The sequence below is a fragment of the Pagrus pagrus genome, assembly GCF_965226575.1.
Source record: "Pagrus pagrus genome assembly, chromosome: 21".
NCBI classification, from domain to species: Eukaryota; Metazoa; Chordata; class Actinopteri; order Spariformes; family Sparidae; genus Pagrus; species Pagrus pagrus.
The window spans coordinates 8,609,295-8,624,657 of NC_140208.1; the positions used below are offsets into that span (position 1 = coordinate 8,609,295).

Here is a 15,363-nt window from a genome sequence, read left to right on the forward strand (position 1 = left end):
TGCTGCTGTGACTTTAACTTAAGTCTCCATGCTGGAAGCACACAGTACCTTTTAATGCTGCTCTTTCATTTTCTTCCTGTTGCGGAGGAAAAGCTCTCAGGAGCGCGGCCTGCATGTGGACATCTCTGCCTGTTTTCTGCCTGTATTCTCCTCTGAAGTGGTGGTGCAGTGCAGAGTGCACACACTGAAGAGAGCACATGAGTTGAGCCACAGTTTTTTCATGTACCTTCTGCCCACGTGTAGAGTAATCAGAAGACAAGGTGAGGCTGGACTAGCTGGTTGTGATTCTCATGAATATATTTGCTGCTGATATTTTGATTCTGGTGTGTGCGCACAGAGGACAGAACATCCAATTTTTTGGTGAGGAACCAAACACTGCTTGCGTGGAGTCAACAGATTCAGCTGGATTTGCAAGTCTGATTTTTTTTTTTTTCCCCCTTCACACACTGCTTCTTTCAGCTTACTCTGACTGTAACAGCAACATGCATCCATAGTAGCATCTGCGACTGAGGGCTGTGCAGAATGTATAATTCAAATGTACTCCCAGTGTGGGCTGCCTCAGTGCGTTGTGCGCCTAACGAACCCGTTGGGTCAAGTTGAGTACGAAATAGCAAGAGAGAGGCCGGAAATCAAATGGCTTGCTTTCAAAATAAAACACTAAGTTCATGCTCTGTGTGCATCACCTGCTTTGTCATGTTTAAGAACAAATAAATGTGGGTTAAATTTAACTTTCATCTTTTTTGCCCCTATTAAAACTTTTTTTTCTCCAATATGGCGAGTTTTTCCTCACTCAAATCCAGGCTCACTGTACAGATTGTAAAAGCCCACTGAGGCAATGTGATTGTGATTTTGGGCTATATAAAAAAAATTGATTTGAACTGATTTGAACTTCTCAGAGAAAAAAAATATCTGTCTTTTGACAAAAACAATCTTGACTCAAGGTCCACTTGCCAGCATTTTTCGACCACCACTTCCAAGTAAGAGCCGGAGATAAAATGACTTGTTTTGTACAGTTCGAAACACATTTTCCGCAGATGTTCAATTTGTAGTAACATGGAACAAAGAAATCCTCACATTTGAGAAGCCAGAACCAGTGAATCGGGTGCTTTTTCATGGACTTTCAACTGTGTCACACAGTGAAAACACAGTACCAGCAAAAGGGTGAAGGACATATCAAGTGCCATTTTGTTGTGTAGCCTACGACCGGTCAAATGAGCAAACAAATAAATAGAAATCCAACACAATAAAAACAACAAAAAATAGAAACAGAGTTTACTTATACTTTATATACATAATTTATTGAGTATTATTGTGCAAAAATAGCTACATGAGTGCATTGTAAAGGCTGTTTTGAGCTTTTGTTTTGGAGGCTAAAACCGGAAACCGCGCTCCGTTCGTTTCCGGTAACTTGACGCAGCTTCTTGGGAGACTCCGCGCACCAAATGTCGGCGTTAGGACCCGGCGGAGTCGTTTCATTGAAGCACATGGTCCCCACTCATAAGACAACACTTCTCTCCAGTAATTGTCCTGGAATTGATGTCATTCCAGTGGGCGACAGAGACAACAGCGGCTTGTGTCCTCTCTGTCACTGTTTTCCTCAATTTTCCCTCCCGTTTCTCACTTTTCTCTGCGCGATGCGTCTTTAATCCTCTCCGAATGGGGAGAGCGCACGGAGTTGGATCAGCTGTCGTCGGGATTTCCTAACTAAAGCACCCGCTCATATACTTGATCATATTTCAGGAAGTCACTACTTTTTTTTTTTTTTTTTAATTTTCGGGAGAGAGGGGGCTGGTTGTTCTCTCTTCTTGCACATCAGCTGTTGGAGGGACCAGGGGGTTGTATGATGACGGTCGCGCTGCAGTGAAAACAGTTGGCCAGTCCACGTCCACGCGTTCAGCCGGGCATCATGAATCCCGGGAGCCAGCGGAGGCTGAAGTTTGTTATCCTGACAGCTCTTCAGGCTTTATGCGTCTCCGTGTCGGTGTGTGACAGCGCGTTCTCCACATCTGCTGAAGGTAAGAGGTGGCGGTGCCAGATGTGCTTCGCTGTTGTCGTGCGTAAAAGTGGTAAAAAGCTCGTTTTATCAGCATGAAACGGCTCTTTTGCGCATGTTGAAATCATCCTGTCATTGTGCATTTTGCCTGCTCTTGCTGCGTAATCTTCATTCATGCCTGGGTGCATCATATTTTTATGAAAGCCTTTGTTAGTAGTACACCGCACTTGCACATCTGTAACACATGTTCGGGCAGAGTGCAACATCTCCCTCTCGCTCCCTCCCCAACATACAGTATATCTGTGCGTGTGATCATCTCAGCTCGCAGTCCATCCAGTGTGTACCTCAGAGGAGAGGAGACGCTGTATAATTGATGATGCTGAAACTCTTTTTGGTAATCAGTGGCAGCACTGGAGGCATTTGGCTGGCACTTTCAAGCACACTTCAAACATACTTCACTGTTTCAATTATGGATGATTTCCAGAGGTCATTTCAGTGGCAAACGTGAAATTAAAGTCACATTGTCGGCCTGAACTTTAAGTGGCTCTTTAGAAATCAGTAGACTGCATTGTGTTCATTGTTTTATCCCAGCAACAGCTGAAAAATAACTCTGGGGAAATGTTCAGATGTGGTGTCAGAGTGTGTTTGTGTCTGCCCGCACTGTGATTGCAAAACCCCTTTGGGCTGCGGCTCATGACATCCCAGTCACCAGTGTTCATGCCCAAGGTGAGATCCAACAAGGACACTACACACGGTATGTGAGACGGCGGTGGGTGAAGGAGCCAGCCTTACAGAAGACTTTTACATCTAAACACGCAGCCAGTCACGACGCTCGCTGCAGAATCCTGGGAATTAATTACCAGCAAGTGCAAATGTGTAAAAGTGGGATTCAAAAGCGTGAGGAAGTTGTTCATTTATTCATCAACACTTCAGCAGAACTTGGCCTTGATGCGTTCGTCCCCACGGGGGTTCAGACTCGTCGAAAACCATCATCGCCAGTTCACTCGTGCGTACGGCTGGGGTGAAGTCTGAAAGCTGATCTTGTATTGGCAGGATGTTTACCTGCTTGGGTATTATTTGGGGTGATTGAGATACAGGAGATGGGTTGACATTTAAAAGACAGAAATAATCAAATGTTGTGGAGATCAGGGCGATGTCGGACTTGGCGTGAATGCTGAAAACATCAGTAACAGTTTTGCTAATCAATTAATCAAGAAAGTTTTGACCATATGTCAAAGATATCTGTCTATTGTGCAGAGATATCTATTTAAGTTAGCATGCTAACCAGCTAGCCGCTGTGTCGCTTTGTACTTCAAGAGGTGGTGATCCTATAGTAAAGAACATCAACACGCCTCCCTAGCTCCGAGCTCCCATTTCGGCCGAGTCTAATACGACCGCTAACTGCACGGCTAGCTGAGCTAACTAGTTAACAGAAGCTACAATTGACATAGTGGCCAAACCATGCAATTACAACTTCAGACGAGATGAGAAACACTTCTTCTGTATATATAAAAGGCTCATTCTAGGGGACGGAAACACAATGATTTGTAGTTTCAGGTGTTTACACAAATGAAAACATAGTTATGAATATTATTTTCCATTTCTGACAATAGATCCTCCTAAATCCTCTTAAATCCTACTCACTGGACCTTGAATGGACCACTGAATCATTAAGGTCATGTAAGAACGAACAAATGCCAAATAATAAATGATAACTTCAAGAGGTTGCCATGGACTTTCAGAACTTATGACTGTTTCTTTCCCTATTCTTTGGACTATTTGTAGACAAAATGATTGTTCGATTAATTAGAATAATTAGTTGCAGCTTACTTCACGTTAAAGCTTAATGAGTGGGAATCATTCCTGCCCGCTTTTATGAGTCTGTCTGCAGACTGTGCACTTTGTCTTTGCAGTCAGGAATTCAAGGCTGCTAAGAAAAGATGGATCATTTGAGCTCCATGCAACGTCATGTTGGCATACATATTTCATGACACCGCTGCCTGAGCTATCTTGTCAGTTTTCCTCTCCCTGTCTGTCTTGTGTGTCTCCCTGTCCTCGCCGGGGATGGTTTGTGAATGATTTCCTCCGATGGTTGACACACTCAGTGTCAGACAGTATTTACTAGCCAGCTGCACTGCTTCAGCCAACATGACTCTCTCCGCCTGAAGCGCTGCACGCAGCTTGCGTGCCGCACGCTCAGACAAATGAAAGTTGAGCTGACAATGTATTTTTGGACTGTAGTAAAACATTCCTATAGCAAACAGTGTCCTACCCCAGAGAGACATTATCACAATGATGTGGCCCATCTCAAGTCAGAGGCATTTAGTGTCTTTCCAGTATGAATGGATTCAGATCTTCCAGATGAGTTGTTCAGGGTAGTTGAAACCCAGGAGGCTGGTGAGACGACCTGGCCAATGTGTGCTTTTGCATTAAGACAGATTGATCAACCAGTTGCTGTTCCGCAGTGGGGATATTTATATAGGAGGGAGGAAAATAGCTGGACTGCGCTCATGTGGCCTGACCCTACATGTGTTGCATTAATTTCTTCCAAGCTGCTTTGGACTCATTTGACCCCCCCTCCCCTCCCGACAAAAGTTTAACGCACGAGCTGAAACCCGACGCTGGCTCTGGACTTTCTCATTGGACTTTCACACCCAGACAGGTCAGAGTTGAGCTCAGCACAGATCTCCCGGAGCGTCCTCTCTCCGGTCTGGTCAAAGAGCCCAGTTGGCTCAGATATCTGTTGTCAGTGTCGGATCTATCTGGGTTAGTTCATGTTACACCCCATCAGTGTTACAGAAAAATATCACGCACAGTTTATAAGCCTGTTCTGGTCTGTTCTCGTGTTCTGTTGCAGTACTTTTCGGTATAGCATAATAAACGAATAAAGCTGTTCTGGCTTACAAGGACACTTAATTGAGCTGAGACATATTTTTTGGCCAGCAGGGGGCGACTCTGGACACGAGTTGCCAAAAAGAAGTCAGATTGTATGTAAGCTTATGAGAAAATGACCCTACTTCTCACTTATTTTATTAACACAGTCAACAGTTTCCTAATGATTTTATGGTCTCAATCGCTAGTTTCAAGTCCTCTTCAACACAGCATGATGTTCGTTTGGTCCATTATTTCCCCATTTAGAATAAAGTAGACGATAAAGCAGGGTATGTCCACAAATTGACGGCTGTGTTGCACCTCTGCTTTCCTGCTATGGCACGTCAAAATGCCTTCTGTTCAAAGGGTCCATCATGGCCAACATCACTCTCCTTTTAGTTCTGTCTTGGTCTCCATCAACTCCTTAGACAAATATCTGACTGTTGAGCCAGATAATTTCAATTTAAGTTCAACTTTGGTTAGCTCAAATTAAGGTAGTTGCTCTACCTTCGTTAGCTCAAAGTTAGCTCTATATCCCACAGATACACGATCAGATTGGGGTATGGACAGTTTGGAGGTCAGATTGATGCCTTTCAGCTCTTTGACATGTTCTTCGGCCCATTCGTGAGCAGTTTTTGTAGCGTGACGGGGTGTTGCATCCTGCTGGGGGGGACACTGCCATCGGGCTTGCCGATGCTATAAGGGGGTCTGCTTGGTCGGCATCCACATGAATGCCAAGACATCAGCATTTAACCTTAATATAATCCCGCCAGTGGAGACAATAGGAATACATTGCAATTCCAGATTAACGTACTGTGCTACATGGAAAAACGCTCCGGTTTAACTAGATTCCATAAGAACTTGCAGTCGTAGTCTTCCACTGAGATTTGAATCACAGAACTTTTATACCGTAGCTCCAGATAATCTATCTTCCAGCTTGGCACACATCATCCGGATGGATTTCCCCCCTTCCTATTCAGCAACGAGAAAGGCAAAAGCCACTGTATGTGTCCTAATAGGCAATCGCGTTAACGGGAACAAGACAGGTCACCTCCTACCTGGGTGAGTTTCTAACAAATTGGCCCAAACAAAGTTCTCCTGCTGCCAGTTTCTGCTGTCTGCATCTGTCTGAGTTATATTCCACAGGCGGACCTGTGATGTATTTTTAAGCGAAGCAGGCCTAGCAGCACATCAAATGGCTACAGACGAAAGTTTCAAGTAGAACCTAGAGCAAAGTAAGATTGTTAAAAGTTTGGGTTGGTTGTTTTCAGGTTTTCGTAACCCAGTGAAGATGGCACTTTTTTGTCCGAGAAGCAGTCTCACAAAACAGATGTATTCGATTTACAATGAAGTTATGAAGTATAATCAGCTAATCCTCACATTTGTACTGAGGCCCAGAGGTGTCATTAAGTAAAACAAACAAACATGGGAGCGACTCATTAATTCAGCAAGAAGAGAGCAACAAAAAATCTGGACCATATATTTCTTTTCTTTTCTCCGTGAAGCCTCCCAAAGCCAGAAAAAAATCATGTTTTTAATTTTTGCTTGATGAATGACGGAACAGACTAGGAAAAAAGAAATCAACATTAGTGTCACGTAATTTTCCGGTAAATCAACTTATCGATTCATCAAGTAATTATGTTAAGGCTATTTCACTTTCTCATCCACTGATGTCTGTCTTTGTTATAATCCTCGACCTGTGCGCCTTTTAAAAGACGCTGTCTCATCCGAGGTAATGAGATGGCTGCCGAAGCGTTCCGTTCATCACTTGAGGATCCAGCCCTCCTCCTTCCTCTTTTCTCTCACAGTGTTTCTGCTGTGGCTTGCGGTTTTGTTATTTTTCTTTGTTTTTTTGTGTTTGAATTTACGCCAGACATGTGCTTCCCATGACAGCGAGGAGTTCCAGGACGCTGTAAATGAAATCCATCATAGGGACCGTTTTAACAAGCTTTCACACAGCTCTGCTCCTGAAGCCCGCTGGCTCTGACCTTTGTTGCTAAGGCACACAGGCGCCGCGCCAGGCAAGCGAGCGCAGCCCTCGCAGCAGGGGAGGCGTAACGGTGTCACCGCGCTGGGGGCGTGACGCTACAGCTTTCTCGGACGGCATTAACCTCCTGCTGAGCCGACGGGAATTTTTGCTGCAGGACCATCTATTTCCCATCGTGTAATTATGTGCTGACATCAGGCTGGTGTGACAGTAAATGAGTTCAGGGTACAAGGTAGGGGTAGAGAGACAGAGACAGGAGACAAAGGAGGCATTTACCAGTAGAGGGAGCCCAGTGTTAAACAGCTTGATAATGACCCTAAAAAATGCTCTAAAATAATCGTCCCCCCATAAATCCAACCATTAACAACTCTCACTGCAGCGGCTTTTGACACACTGCTACCTTATTAGATTTGATTTAAGGAGACCCTCTTTCCAGTTGGTGCGGATTCCTGTTACCATTATGTCACCTACAGGTTCCTGTGCTTCCTAGTGTGACCCCTCAGTGTGTCGACATAATGTCCCCCATGTGGGTCAGATGTTTACTGTGGAGTCGAGCCAAGATTACCAGGCACTTTTCACCTTTGCTCCGTAATCCCCGCGAACCCTGCACTGAACGACTGACGCGGAGTGAGGTCCTGCTCCACAAATACGCTGCTTTCATCTGTTTTTATATCATTTCGTCCTACAAGTCATAATTAATCAGTGTATTTTCTCTAAAATTAGATGTATGCTCATCACAAGTTCCCAGAGACCAAGGTGACGTCCTGAAGTTGCTTCCCAGGGACATACTAAAGATATCCAACAGTTTCCTCGGGTGGTTACTGGGGGAAACGATTAAGGGTGACACTTTTTTAGCGTTAAGTAACAGTGTATCATCATAACCGATGCACCGAAGAAGAACATGGAAGAACGATGGTTCCGGTTAGGTGGCATGAGCGCTGGAAGTCACGCCCATGATTCGTGCAAGGTATCATGCAGGCTAGGAATAGAGTTAGAATGCTGATGTTAGCTTTAGCACAAAGCACCGCTGTAAGACTCCCAGAACGACATATATCTCTGCTCATTTTATTCAAGATAACGCTGCGGTTTCCTTTGGGCGCTTGCCGCTATAACTTCCAGATCAACGCCAGATAATACGTCAAGAGCGAGGAAGGAAGTCAGCGAACGTGACTAAACATCACACAAAGCTTTCATTCATTACCTCCTATATGTGAAGCTGAGAGTTGTATCAGACAGTGAAGACAACTCCCGTCATCCCACACAACTTCCTGACATCATCAAACAACTCTTTTGTATTCACGGTTTTGACTGACAGATCTGTAGCAGGAGAAACGACATGCTGTGCATTTAAAAGCAGCAAGTACTCTTATTTTAGCAGTGGATTTATGCCATTTTTCCTTAACAAATGACTAAAATATTTGCTGAATCCTCCATGAATCCACCAACAAATGACTTGACTGATTGTTTCTGCACTAATAAATTAAAATGAATATGTTTGGCTTCTTGGACTGTTGGCTGATCATAACTTCTTGGGTTGTTGGAGCTCGAGATGGGCATTTTTCACTAATTCCTGACATTACATAGAATAAGATTCTTCTAATTAATCCAAAACAGAATCGATAACACAGTCAATCATGAGAATAATGATTAATCACAGGCCTGGAGAAGATGATGAAGGAGGGAAAGTGATAAGGGAAGGCAGCACAGTTCATTGCTTTTGTCTCCAAGGTCATTTATGAAAAAGTCTTCTTGATGGGTCTTCCCCTGTATCATTCATCATCCTATTCCCAATCACCATTCTGTTTGAATTAGCATAATTTGCCCACTCTGATTGGGGGTAAATTGAATTCGTGATATGCCTGTCAATCACCCGTTATTAAATGAACAATAGCCATAAACATTACCCAAGTTTTCCCCCGTGGGCTGATGTCAGAACAAACTTTTGGCCCAGAAACTTTGCTGGATCGTGTCCCCGGTCTAGTCGGTGCTCTGATTAAAGACATCCACTAAACCCGGATAAGAATGGCTGTGGCTACATGATCTTAATGCAGAAAAAGTGCTCATTTTATTAGATTTGTTTTATCAAGAACACATTTCCATATGGAACCGGGGAAAGAGCCTCATGTTTTGTTTTTTTTATGCCTTTTCTTACCTTTGTTGTGTCATCTTCCTGCTTCAAACAGGCCAAATTAAACTCATCGCTCTGCTCTAATGAATCCCACATGCTCTTATTTCAGGCCCAGCTCCTTCTCGAGGTTTGTGTAACCAAACATTGTCCAGCCGTGTCAAACAACGCCGGAATCATCTCGAGTGTGTCTGCTTCGCACTTGTTTTTGTACCGTTCAAGGGATTGTGTTCGTCAAAGAGTCTGATTCAAGCCGCCACAGGCGATGTTTCTCATTTTTCGATCTGACATATTTTCAAGATCGGAGGGAGAACGCCGTCAAAGTGACTTTGGAGAGTGTCCTTGTGCGCTTTTCCTGAGCTGGCAAAGGGTGACTGTAATTAGGGGAGCTCTTTATTGATGTGTGCGCGTACGTGCAGCCTGAGCCCCATCTCAGCGAGGACCCGTGCACGTGTGTGTGTGCGCGGGGGGGGGGGGGCACGGCCTCATCAAATGTGCAGATGAAAAGAACAGCATGCCATTTGTGTCGGAAAAGCAAAGATTGTTATGAATACATTATTTCATGGTTGGCTGTCGGGGAGTGATTTGCAGTTGGTTGCGAGAAAGCAGGCTCTGGGGTTTAATAAAGCCCAACAGTTGTTGGTTTGTGGTCGGGGGAAAAGGGAAGGGCGTTGTGAAAGGGCAGAAAGAAAGGACGTCTTGAGATCTGCGAAGAACTGAGGGGAAGGTCGTCTGTGTCCCGGGACCAGCAGCTCATATAGGCTGTGGAGAATGCATTAAGCTGGTAGCGCTGATACAACCAGGGAATGATTCACGGTGAAATACAGGAAGTAGGAAACTGCCCCAGTAAGGACTGATTTAGCTCTCTCCTGCCCATGGCGAGTTATTGACGTGGAAACAGGCGAAAATTTGGTGCAAGCTAGTAAAGTTTAGTTTGTGTAGCAAAGTGACAAAGTGCTTCATGAGAGTAAAAAAGTTGAAAATAGGGCCATAAAAAGCAAAGCAAAGCAAATAATAAAACAAAAGCGACAGTAGCCTTTGAAACACTACACAAGGAGAGACAGAGTCAGAGAATCTTAAATAAACACAGAAAAGAAATGAACAAGAAAAATGAATCATGAACTTGATGTGAAGCAAAAAAGATGGTTGTCATGTGAGTCATAAAAAAGTGGAAAAGTTGATGAGATAAAGTCGTCTTAGTGCTGTTAAAACATCTGTTTTATCTTCTGAATGTCTAAAAATCGTTATTTTTCCCCCCAACTCAGACATCTGTTGACTCACATGAGTGTGTGCTACAAAAGACCAACCTGGGGGTCAGAAGCTCTCAAGGGGTCGCGAGATGCTGTGTGTTGTGCGGCGATGTCGCGCATACAAAATGATATGTTCAAGGCTGATTCGTTTGTAGTTCTGCAACACAGGGTTGTACAATGAAATGCGAGTCGTAGTCCCTGTATGTAACACAAGGAAAACATATTTTTCTCATAGTGGAGTGAGGAGGATGAGTTCAGGAGCCTCACAGCCTTTGAGTAGAAGCTGTTTCTCAGCCTGGTGGTGCAGCAGGTCCAGTGCGTAGGTTGAATCCCCCTAAAACGTACGCACTGGACCTTTAATCCATGTTTGGTGTGAATATGCTCCACCTACCATTAAGGTCTCACCAGCCGGTCATGTATTACAGCGTGTAAAACAACAAAACAACATACAGAGCACATAATAGGCTTTGTTATTCTTTCTCAACAACACTGCGAGGGAGAGCCAAGTTTATGACTTTATTCAGCCAGAGGCCTGTATCACATTTCAGTCCCCCACACGCGAACAAACACCCACAGTCACATTTCCACGCGCACAGACATACAATCCTCCAGCCCAGCATTGACTTTATTGAGGTAATATAAACGGCACAAACTCTCCTTGTGTACGCCGGAGCATAAAGGGAGCAGATCGCGGCCAGAACTCTGCTTTATTAAGACCCCTGTTTACACTCTCCTTTATTGAACGTATAAATAAGGCTTTGGGTTCTGGTGCCACTTTTACCGCTCCCTTACTGCTTCTGGTGGCTCCTATAACATTCGAGGTAACAAAAGCCACTTACACACCCGGCGCACCACGGCCCCGCCGCGCTCCAACTTTTACCAAACGTCGTCTCCCAAGCATGTGGAAAGAAAAATGACCCTCCAGACTATTTCCACTAATATAATGCCATTTATAGGCGGGAATTAAACCTCATAGCGGACCACATTAACAGAATGGCTATTCACTGACGGGCTTTGAAGTCAGGGAACCAAAAACGCTGTATGGTTGTGAACCCTGTCTTCAAAGTTGATGTGGAGCATGCCGCAGAAAAGGCGACGGCCGCTCCATCTGTGTGTGTGTGTGTGTGTGTGTGTGTGTGTTAACTTCATAACCACAATGTGGACTTGACCTCTCTCTGTCAAAACTTCTCTCCCCCCCCCCTCATCTGTTGTGTTTATCCATCCGTGCTCTCACCAAGGTTGCCATGCGTTCCCTTACTCAGCATGCCCACCTCCCCCAGACAGACGGTGTGGTTTTCCTAAGGACTAATGAGGGCGGGATGCTTCTCTCGCTCTTGTGTGCGTGATGCCGTCCCGTCCTTGCCCGAGCCTGCTTCTCATCATCAGGCTGAGAGGCTGGACGAGGACTGCTGAGCTGGTCACCTCTGGCTCTCCGCTATCAGCCGGAGCGGCTCTGTGATGAACACCAGAGTGGTCGGTTTCCTCAGAGGAGAACCAGAACAAAGCTCAGCTGGGGAGCACTCTGCCTGACCTGTGTTATTAATGCCGGATAATAAGCAGACTCAGCAATTTAGCCGGGTGAGTCATGCGCAGAGAGTCAGAAGAGGATGTGGAAGACCCTCGCATCTGCTGGCAATAATGACCCGTGATGAGTGTTTCCCCCGAGTGTGTTTTGTGTTTATAAGTGTTTGAAATGCGACTCGAAATTAAGAAGTAAAGTTTCAAAACATACATAAATTATTCCCAGGCCACACGCACAACTTTCTCACAAGTCCGCTGACATCATCCCCCAGCTAAATCTGTTCCCCTGCTGTGTGGAAACGCTCAATGGAGCGCCAGTGGAAGACAACCAAAAACAAGCAAACATTTGATTTAGGATGTTTGCGCTGAAACAAATGGTTCTAACAACCCCCGCTGTTTTAGTACGAGACCCAAGCTCCGAGACAGCTTCCCCGCTGCGGGGAGCTGATTACTGCAGGAGCCCTGTTAGCAAGCTCCTCCAGCGGCTCGCTGTTGCGTTCTGACTCTCTGTGTGCTTGTGATGTACTCTTCGGAGCGATTGCAGCTTCTTTCTCAGCTATAAGTGGCAGGTTTTCCCCCGGCGTAGTGGCTGTATTTCTGCCACCACGCTCGGGGACGTCGGTATTGGATTTGGGGACGGATATATTCTTAAACTGGCGACACAGCAGAGCTCCAAGAAGCGTAGCCATTCGGAGGCTCAGTTAACGCAGCTGTCAGAACACAGAGAGAGGAGATAAAAGCATGCTGGGAACAATGCCCCAAAGCTACTTCTAATCCCTGCACTGCATCCTGGACACTAGCCCTGTGCTAGGAGCTATCACAGCAGCAGCAGCAGCAGCAGCAGCAGCAGCAGCGGCTCCTCTTTGCTCAAAACTCTCCCGTTCCCGAAGAACCGCTGAGATTCAGGCAGCTTGAGTGGCAGAGGGGGTGGTTACAGTTCCGCCACGGGCCAGCGGCTCTCGTCGCTTGATGTGCGAGAGTGTTGATTAACGCTGTTGTGTTCACGTCTTTATAGGGCGAGGAGACGTCGTCCGCTCTTCTGACAGTCTATAAAAAAGGAGGTGAACACGTGTTCAGGAAGGGCATGGATGTATTGTCAGCGGAGATAATTGTTAGTTATGACAAACAAAAGCATTCAGAGAGCATTATTTGTGTGCTGTGACACAGAAAAAAAAAGCCATCAAAGACAAACGCTGTGATTTTGTTGAAGTGACACTTTTACAAGGCAGCTGTACCGTCAGGCTCAACACCAGGCTCAGGCCTTTAATAGCGGGGAGGAATTCATTATCAGTATTGTTTGTAGAAAATGCTCCCATTGTTTGACAAGATGGACACGGTCTGGTTCGGCAGACGCAAAGGCGGAACACTTTGAAGTTTTCTCGCGCGTCCTCACATGCTATTTATATTTTTCTTTCACAGGGGATCTTCTGAGCTCGACTGTTCAACACAGACCCACGGCGAAGCAGAAACACTATGGGACCACAGTACCTCTTCAGCGTGTTGGACAAGACTGGAAACCGATCGGCCAACTCAGATCCCAGGTGGAGAATAGTAGCTGAAACAATTTCTTTCACACATTTTTGCTCTGCTTGTTGTTTTGAACATCTGTTTGTTTATTCAAAACTGGTCCCGATATCTTGATATTATTGAGTCTTGGTCTTGAAATTCATGATCCCCTGCAGATGACTGCTTTATGATTTTGGTTAGCTCTTCATAATCGCTGTAGCGCCATCAGATTCAAAATCTAGACAGGCGATTCCTCTGCATGTAAGGGGATGAAAGCTACTTACAGGGCTTTCCTGTTGCGCCACCGTCAGACCAAAACTTTGCACCCATGACACTGTATTTCAAAACCCAGCAGGCAGATTGCCACTCAGTTTGTCGCACACGTTCACGCTCTCAAGGGGATAAACCATTTACGTCTCACATCAGGAATAAATGGACATTTTTACCCCCACTAATGGGAAAACTGTGAGCGGGGCTTCAGACCAAAAGCAGTTCTGTGTACAGACTAATTTCTTCAGGCGGACCTCTGAACTGGCGAGACAATGAAAGGGAGTCCAGTTTGATTTACGGATCCACAAGTTTCAAGGCTTGAAACACTCCACAGAGTTAGGGAGTGATGTGATTTTGTAACCCTGACAAAGTCACAAAGTAATCCACCAGGAATGTACAGAAGCATTTATGTGATTGGCCAACATGTCACTGCTTTGCTGGATGAAGTCAAGTTGCGTTGCAGCACAAGTTTAGCCAAGTTCAAAATTTTTGCTGGACGGAGCCCCAATATCGCTGGACTGGTCTCTTTCAGTTGAATGAGTATAAATGAGGTATAAAGTTGGTCTGGATGTGCCTTTAAAGGGTACGTTCACCCAAAAAGGCAAATTCAGTCTTAACTAAAAAAAAACAAACATAAAATGGCTCCACACAGCTCTCCTAAAGTCTCCTGAAGCGCCAAGATATCAAACTGATTTGAAAAGACATTATTTACATCTTATTTTAAAGCAAAATTTTAGGGTGAACTCAACCTTTAAGTCTTCTGTAATCATCTTTTACTCTTAAAACTGTTGTGCAAACATTCAAACCCAGATTAAATATCAATGAATCAATGAAAAATGCATTTTGGAACTGAACTATATCCAGTCCACATTTTGCTTTCATGAATGAATGAATAGTCTGGTAATTGTTGTTCAGATTTATTGCAAATTTAAATAAAAAATCTGCACGGTGCGTCTCAGTCTTAATAAAATGAACCCTGCTCACGTGTCAGGACCGAGACTCAGCTAAGTTAAAGGATGCATGACCATGTACAGTCAGGCAGAGACAGCACATAGATAACCTCTTTGTGTTCGGGTTCGGCGCTTTTCAAGCGAAATCGACAGCTGCACAATATCTGCATCTTAGAAAGAAAACACCACAGGTCCCAGTGGAACATTAATGAAATGTTTGAAATCTGGGATCCTTGGCGCGGCTCGGTGTTATAATCCCAGACTTTACAAAAACAAAATACATGGCTGCCAGGCAGACTTAAAAAACACAGCTTGTGTTTGCAGGTTGAGTCAATTCATTTGTGAATTAATTTGTTCTTTCTTAGCCAAACAGACAGGGTGCCACAAGGTTTCTCTGGGATGTTATTACCCAGAAAAACAAAACAAAACCTCAGATCATAGAATACTCACAAAGAAGGTGAAAATAAGTGCTATTATTGAATGTATGGCTTGATAAATAACGAGCCTAAACATGCAGTGCACGTTCATAATTTTCCCTGAAGTTGTCATAAACATAACGTGGCGTGAGGGAGGTCCAAGCATGCGTATAGAAAGCTGTCTGAACAGAAAATAGCAGGAAGTGTAGTCCCACATGACTTGTGCAATGATACTGCCTAAAACCTTAAGTGTTCTGCTTCCATATCCTCTTATGATCCACTAGACATTCCCCTCCACAGGGGGTGATGGATGACTTAACCCAGAGCGGTGCTGCTTTCCACAGTTGACCCAGATTGAACTACGCGTGTGATATGTTTGTGTGTATGTGCGGTTGCCCGGCGATATAGAGAATGTGGAGGATTTTTTTCCCCGTTTCTGTGAGAGGAGGGAGGTTACGTGCTGACATGTGGAGA

General features: G+C 44.8%; 1 protein-coding gene across 2 annotated transcripts in view; it reads left to right on the forward strand.

Annotated features, from left to right (window-relative positions):
- The first annotated feature begins 1,568 nt into the window (after positions 1 to 1,568).
- adam12a (ADAM metallopeptidase domain 12a) overlaps positions 1,569 to 15,363 on the forward strand; it is an 84,080-nt gene continuing 70,285 nt past the window's right edge. For both annotated transcript variants that reach the window (XM_084342087.1, XM_084342088.1), the window contains exons 1-2: positions 1,569 to 2,015; positions 13,167 to 13,288. In XM_084342087.1, coding sequence (XP_084198213.1) covers positions 1,907 to 2,015; positions 13,167 to 13,288 — 231 coding nt within the window. In that variant the 5' untranslated portion in view covers positions 1,569 to 1,906. The remainder of the gene's footprint in view (positions 2,016 to 13,166; positions 13,289 to 15,363) is intronic.